Source organism: Aplysia californica, unplaced genomic scaffold, assembly GCF_000002075.1.
Source record: "Aplysia californica isolate F4 #8 unplaced genomic scaffold, AplCal3.0 scaffold00681, whole genome shotgun sequence".
NCBI classification, from domain to species: Eukaryota; Metazoa; Mollusca; class Gastropoda; order Aplysiida; family Aplysiidae; genus Aplysia; species Aplysia californica.
In genome coordinates, this window is record NW_004797951.1 from 127144 (window position 1) to 134950 (window position 7807).

At 44.0% G+C, this 7807-nt stretch overlaps 1 protein-coding gene across 1 annotated transcript in view; it reads left to right on the forward strand.

The window, feature by feature from the left end:
* LOC101855976 overlaps positions 1 to 5371 on the forward strand; it is a gene marked incomplete at its 3' end in the record, with an annotated part of 10233 nt that extends 4862 nt beyond the window's left edge. Inside the window, 2 exon segments of the mRNA XM_005108348.3 lie at positions 935 to 2203; positions 5246 to 5371. Of these exon segments, the coding sequence (XP_005108405.2) occupies positions 935 to 2203; positions 5246 to 5371 (1395 nt within the window).
* Positions 5372 to 7807: the final 2436 nt, after the last annotated feature.

Below are 7807 nucleotides of genomic sequence, written 5' to 3' on the forward strand. Positions count from 1 at the left end.
TCTCTCTCTCTCTCTCTCTCTCTCTCTCTCTCTCTGTGTCTTACAGTCCTTCATAAATGGTTGCCTTAAGAAAATCGTGAAAATCCACTGGACACAATCAGAAATGTCGTATTATGGAGGCGAACCAAACAACAACAGATTGACCTTGAGATTAACCCCCCAAAAATATGGGGATGGGTTGGACACAGACCCTGGAAGCAAGCCCACAACGTGACAAGACAAAACCTTCGATGGAAACTCCCAGAAAGAGAAAGAGAGGAAGGCCAAAATCTACTTGGGAGAGAGATATTACAGAGGCAGATCTCAGGCATACGTGACACAGCTAGTTGGGGGCAGAGAGGTTCGCCCAGAACAGAGATAGACGGAGAGTCCTTCCTAGCGGTCTATACCAAATACCGGAGTGAAAGAGGTGAACGATAACAATAATGATTTTTCTGGGCAGTTCAAGTAGTGATGTTATTAGTGATTTTGTTACATTTTCATGGAGACACTTTCTTATGCTTCCATTTTTCTGAGTGAGAGTATTTTTAGTAGATGTTTTACGGCGCTCGCAACTGCATAAGGTCATATGAGCGCCAGAAAATTAGAGGTGTTACAAGAGAGTAACAAACATAAAAAGAAAAAGGGGAGATAAGGACGATAGATGTTTGATAGGAAAGAAGAAGCAAACCACCCCAGAGCACCCGCCAACCATCCAATGGGTGAGAGTATAATTTGTACAAAGCTCACTGTTGTGGTCTAGACCCATAATTATCTGAAGTGCTAACTGTTCCCCGTATCTGGTTGTTATGCCCACTTTGATTTAGAATTAATACTCGTCGCACTCCTATTTTTGTTTCACTCTAGTCTCTTCACCACCTACCTCCTCCTTTCTCATTATCCCTCACCCACTTCTTTCAACGTAACCTTGACCTTTATAACATTTCTCCCACAGGTATCGGTCTTGGCTTCAACTATCTTCCCGCCGTGACTATGATAGCCGAATACTTCAACAAGCGACGTGCGGTGGCCTACGGTATCGCCACTGCTGGCGTCGGTATCGGTTCCTTTCTGCAGGCGCCGCTGATCAACTGGTTGGAGGATCGATACAGCTGGCGAGGCGCCATGCTCATTCTTTCGGCCATTCATCTCCATCTGAACATCCCGGCGCTCCTGATGAAACCACGGGCGAATTTCGGCCGTTACGATTTGGACGTGGAGCAGGAAGCGGAGAAGGATGGCGAGGGAGACGAGCTCGAGGACACCAGCGTTTTGGTTGACGGGGTCAAACGTCATCATGGCCAAGGGGGATTCCCTGAGAAGGACGCGGCGTCTGTTACAGAAAGACTTGACAACGGAGAGCCCCCGTCAGGAACTTCTCTCTCTCCCTCTCCCTCTCACCTATCCCCAGACCACGACCCCTCTGGTCAGTCGCCAGACCATCAGACGACCACGCCCCAACGTCCGGTCAACAAATTCCTGGATGTCGATCGGTTATCATCCGGGCGCACGGGGATGGGGGGAAGCTACCAACATCTTCACGCCAGGTCACCCAGCGACGTGAACCCACGCCAGTTCTCTAGTGTCTCAGAGCTGCGGCTCTCTACTCCTGGTGGTTTGGGTTCGAATCCTGCAGGTCAGGGCAGTGACTCGGGGAGTCGGAAAAGCAGCTTCCGAAATATAGACATGTTGATGTGTGGTAGTTTGTACAGTTTACGAATGGCTGACGAGAAACTCGGGTCTAAAAATAGCCTTCATTATAACACTCTGGCCAGCAAAACGGTGCCAGAGGAAGGGGATGTAGACTCCTTGAAGGAGACCCCCGTCGTACGGACAACACCGCGAGGCAATGCCGTTGTTCGAGGTTTACACTACCTCATTGACCACTTCTCACTGCTCAAAGACAAGATCTTCTTCTCTCTAGCCCTCAGTAACATTTTCACAAACCTGTCTTTCCTCATGCCCATTCTCTACATGGTGGATCGTGCTGTGGAAGCGGGCATTGACAAGTCATCAGCCGCTATTTTGGTTTCTATTAATGGAATCGGTAACCTGCTGGGCCGTTTTCTGTTTGGACTGTTGGGTGATCTCCCTTGTGTGGACAGCGTGGTGTTGTACGTGCTCACGCTCACGGTGTGTGGGGCTGGCACGTGCATGAGTCCGGTGTGTGGTGGGAGTCTCGTCTTGCATGGAGTCTACTCAGCCTTCTTCGGGATCTTTATGGGTGAGTGGTTTGTATGGAGGAGGTGAGAGGTGAGTGATTATATGACTAAGGAAGGAGGGGTAGGTGGAGATCGGGGAGGAGGAATGCTTTGATTGGTCCGCGATTTAAGGGACTGATTTGGTCGATGAGACGTATGATAGGTGAGTAATTTTAAGTATGACTAGGGTAGATTTTAGCGATTTGATATATAATGAGAGAGGTACATTATCTTTGAAATTCGACGAGTAGATAATTTGAATGATATGACAACTAAGAGGGAGATTTTTACAGATTTGTTTGGGGAAAGACTTGATTTCTAACGATTTTATAGAAGAACGATTTGAGTGACGTAATGAAAAAAGATTTGAGTTGTTTTAAAGGAGACGGACTTGGAGGATTTGATGGCGACATGACGTGAGAGATCTGAAAGGTATACACATCAACACAAACAAACACATACGGGGGTGGATCCTAAAATTATGGAAGTTGTTAGGTATCTCAAAAGCGTGTAACGCTGTGAACATGAAATTTTCAAGTTGATGTGTAGAAACGAATGTTTTCTTTTGTGAACCCCATCTTGTTGGCCCCTTAGGAGGCAAGTTATTCTTTTTTTTTTTCTTTTTTTTTGGTAAGTGTTTTACGGCGCTTGCAACTGCATAAGGAAATATGAGTACACGAGACACTTTGACCATTTTCAGTTGGTAGAGGAAATTTCGAATTTTGCCTGGGTGGCAGCCGAAGCCTACTCTTATTATGTTTATGACGTCATAAATTAAGTATGTGTGACATGACACGAAAATACAACGATTGGTTTAATAAGTAGGCACCACCTGTTATACATAAATTTTGTATATTGCTGCTTTTGTGACCAATGTCAACATCAAAACCGTCAGATGGCAGCTTCCATTATTCATTTCCGACCCACCCTCATAGTTACTCAATATACGCATTATAGATAAATTATATTCATTGTTTTAATGTGTGAAGTTAACATCAAAGCTGTAAGATATCTAATCACATCATCTATATCTGATCCACCCTTGAAGTTACTCAATAGAAGCGTTATAGAAAAACATTATGCGCATTGCTTTAACTTCTGAAGTCAAGATACAAAGCTGGTAGCTGGCAACTGCTATTATTAAATAATAGATCTATTTGATTTCTGACCCACCTTCAACCGTATACATATTTCTATTGAGATGTTATTTCTGATCTGTTGTTTCTGACCCACCATCGTAGATACTCAATAGAAGTGTTATAGATAAATCATGTACATTGCTTTAATGTCTGAAGTCAAGATACAAAGCAGATAGATGGCGACTTTCAGTATTTTCAGGTCTACGCTCGTAAATACTCAATAGACGTGGTATACATATACCTTGAAGTCAATATAAAAGTCGTTAGATGAAAAATTCCATACTAAATAATATTTTATTTCTGATCCACCTTCAAACGTATAGAAATTTCTGTTCAGATGTTATTTCTGATCTGTTATTTCTGACCCACCATCGTAGATACTCAATAGACGAGTTATAGATAAATATTAAGTGCATTGCTTTTATGCTGAAGTCAGTATCAAAACTGTTAGATGGCAACTTACATCCCGTCTGATCCACCTTCGATGATTCTCAATAGACATGTTATAGATACAGTATGTGTATTGCCCTTATGTGTGAATTAAAATATCAAAGCCGTTAGACGGCAACTTCAATTATTTTCTTATATATAATATATATCCTCGATGATACTCAATAGACGTGATATGGGGGCTCTCGTGGCCTAGAGGTTAAAGTGTTGGCCTCTCATTCAAAGGTCCCGGGTTCGAATCCGGGCAGCGACCGAAAAATTTTCTTCTCTAAAATTGTCTCCTTTCACCTCCTTTCCTGCTCTCTAGCAATGTTCTGTTGTCTGCTTTCATTTCCACTTTCTGCCCCCACCCCCTCACCTCCTTTGCCCCCTCCTCTGGGCTCCTGGCTCTTTCTGCAGCCTTTCTACTGCTACTCCTTGGCTCCTCCTAACTGCTGTCTTTCTGCCACACCCCTGATCTTCTGGTAGGGAAATCTACACCTAGCCTTCTCGGACAAGGGCGAAAAATCTCGGAGGGCCCGTGTGCAAGTTGCGCACGTTAAAGATCCCTTGGTGGTCTAAAATCGATAAGAGTAGGCTTCGGCCGCCATCCGGGCAAAATTCAAAATTTCCTACCAACTGAAAATATTAGGTGTGTCCCGCGCGCTCATATGACCTTATGCAGTTGCGAGCGCCGTAAAACACTTAACAAAAACAAGACAAAAAAGACATGATATTCATACACCGGGTGCATTGTTTTAAAAACAAGACAAAAAAGACGTGATACACATACACCGGGTGCATTGTTTGAAAGTCTGAAGTCAATATCAAAGCCAAGGACGGCAACTTCAACTATTCATCTCTGATTCACCCTCGTACATACTCAGTAGACGTGTTATAGATACATTATGTGTTTTGCTCTTAAGTCTGAATTAATTTTTTTTGACTTAGATGGCTACTCCCTTTATTTTCGGATCTGTCCTTGTTAATACTCAATAGATGTGTTACAGATACATATTGTGTGCATCGCTTAAATGTCGGAAGTCAATATCGAAACTGTTAGATGGAATGCTCAATAGACGTGTTATAGATAAATATCACATGCTTTGCTCTTCTGTCTGAAGTCAATATCAAAACCGTTAGCTGATGGCAACGTCAAATATTTCTGCCCCCCTCCCCCACCTCCCCACCCTTCGTAGATACTCAAGGTACTCATTAACCACCCCTACAAATCCTACAAATGCAGTTTTTGGGACACATAAATAGACATAAGGGTCTTGAACACCTAGCTCTCACTGGCAAAATTGAGGGCAAGCGAGGCAGGGGAAGACCTAGAACAACATACTTGGGTTACCTAAACAAATGGGTAACAGGGAAATATCAGGGAAATGTAGCTTTTTTGAGAGCATCCGAGCAAATGAATGAATGGAGAACCATGATTGCCGATGTCTGTCGCAGATCTGGCACTGGATGATGATGATATATTTTCTACCCCAGGTGGCTACGTGTCTCTGGCCCCTGTGGTCACCGTGGAACTGATGGGCGTGGCGAGGGTGGGCCAAGCCTATGGCATCCTGCTCTTCTTCATGGGCGTGTCTGGGGCTCTGGGCCCGCCCCTTGCAGGTTGGCACGGTTCTTGTATTTTGTCTTCTTTTTCGTGGGTTTTTTTTTCTCCACTTATAATTTAAATTAATTGTATCGTTTGGTTCATTTTTGAGATGCTACGGTGGGTGGTTGGCGGGTGCTCTGGTGTGGTTTGCTCCTTCTTTCCTATCAAACATCTGTCGTCCTTATCTCCCCTCCTTCTTTTTTGTGTATATTACTCTCTTGTAACACATACTCTATTCTTCGGCACCTATATGACCTTATTGTGTTTCAAGTGCCGTATAACTCTTACTAAAACTAAACTAAACTGGGGTGCTAATACATAATTTAGTTAAATAATTAATCTATTGAGATGTTAATACATGTTGTTAAATAATTAATCTGTTGCTGTTGTTAGAGTGGGAATATATAACACCCCATCCCACCCCTACCCCCCAAAACACACAAAAAACCCTGACAGAAAGTGGATCAGATAGTAAGCGGGCTTTTCAACTGATGTCCTGAGTGAACTGCCATAGTGTGGGAGAGAACTGATCCCAACAAAAAGGAGAAGAAAAGGAAGCTTTTAAGGACAAGCAGGCTAACCCAGATTCCGGGGGTTTCCAGAAATCTTGACCAAACCAAAAGTGGGCATTGCCCTACCTATAGGGGAAGTTTGGTTTCATTTGTGAGTATATTTGTTTGGTTATAGAGAAATCTCTCCTCGTTTCTTTAAAGAAACTGAACAAGGGGCAAACACTTTGTCTTCGATTTTCTCATAACAGCATTTCTTCGGGATAGCCCCCTTGTGCTTAAAAGCGATCAAATAAACACGACATGTGTTCACATTTCCCGTGATACTCAGACTCACATTTCCCGTGATACTCAGACTCACATCTGTCACGTGCAAAGTGAAGAGCCTAACCATACGTCACTTCCGCATACCTCCCTAGTGTTTAGCGGGTGCTGTGGTGTTGTTGGGCTTTTGGGGAGGGGGGTTGCGGCGCTCGCTACTGCATAAGGTCATATGAGTGCGCGGGACACACCAAGCATACATTTACAGTTGGTAGGAAATTTTGAATTTTACCCGGGTGGCGGCGAAGCTTACTCTTATTGATTTTGGACCACCAAGGGATCTTTAACGTGCGAAACTTGCACACAGGACCTCCGAGATTTTTCACCCTTTTCCGAGAAGGCTAGGTGTAGATCTTACCTACTATAAGATCAGGTGTGTGGCTGAAAGATAGCAGTAAGAAGGGGCCAAGGAGATGCAATAGAAAGACTGCAGAAAGAGTCAGGAGCCCACAGGAGGGGGCAAAGGATGTGAAGGGGTGGGGGTAGAAAGTGGAGACGAAAGCTGACGACAGAACATTGCTAGAGAGCAGAAAAGGATGTGAAAGGAGGAAATTTTAGAGGAACAAAAAACCTGTTGCTATCAGGATTCGAACCCGGAACCTATTGAATGAGAGGCGAACAACTTAACCTCTAGGCCACGAGGGCCCCCGTGCTGTTGTTTGATTCTTCTTTCCCACCAAACACCTATCGTCTTGATCTTTGAAAATGATGAAATAAATGGCATAAGTTTAACGCCCCTTTCAAACACTGTTATGTTATTTGGCGGGACCTTCAAGTTTAACATCCATCTCCGAAAGGACCGAGCCAAATGGGACATTCGTGTAAAGTGCTTTTCTCATGGACACAACGTCGGACCGGGCTGAGGCCCAAAGCCTCGAACCCGCATTCTCACCATTACGAGTCTGGTAGCCTAACCACTGGACCACCCGTCCTGATCTCTCCTCCTTCTTTTATTTGTATGTTACTCTCTCGTAACACCGCTAATCTTCGGCACTTACATAACCAAATTGTGTTGCAAATACCGTAAAACCTTTGCTTCTAAAACTTAACTAAAACGAAAACTAATACCTCTTTGGGGCAACATATTCGCCCCATCTCAGTTTACCAGATATATAAAGCAAGACAACTTTTTAGGCTCTGATACGCCGTCGTTCATACGGGCCGTCCTGTATTTTGTCACTTTGCTCTTCAATGCAACAACTTCCTCAATTTAATTATTATACAATTCAGGTTTTGTTTTGAATGTGAACCATGAACCCCCCCCCCCCCCCCCCCCCCCGCAAAGTGTGACTCACCCTCTGTTGGTGAAATAAATACGATGATTCATCAATATTTTACATCACAATGGCGGCAGTTTTATGGTTTAATTATGTTGCAAGTGCAGTTAAAATTCTTTTACTAAAACTTGACGAAAGCGTCACAGTAAAGCTATTTAAAGAACGCGGGCGTTGACCGTACCTGTCCGCCCAACCCTGACCTGTGTCGTGTTGGCCTACCCTGCGAACACAAAGCGTTTTTACCTGATGTCATCGCGTTCACACCTGTTCTCTTTCTCTGTTCCTCTATCTCAACGCGTTGTACGATTTGTGTGTGTGTGTGTGTGTGTGTGTGTGTGTGTGT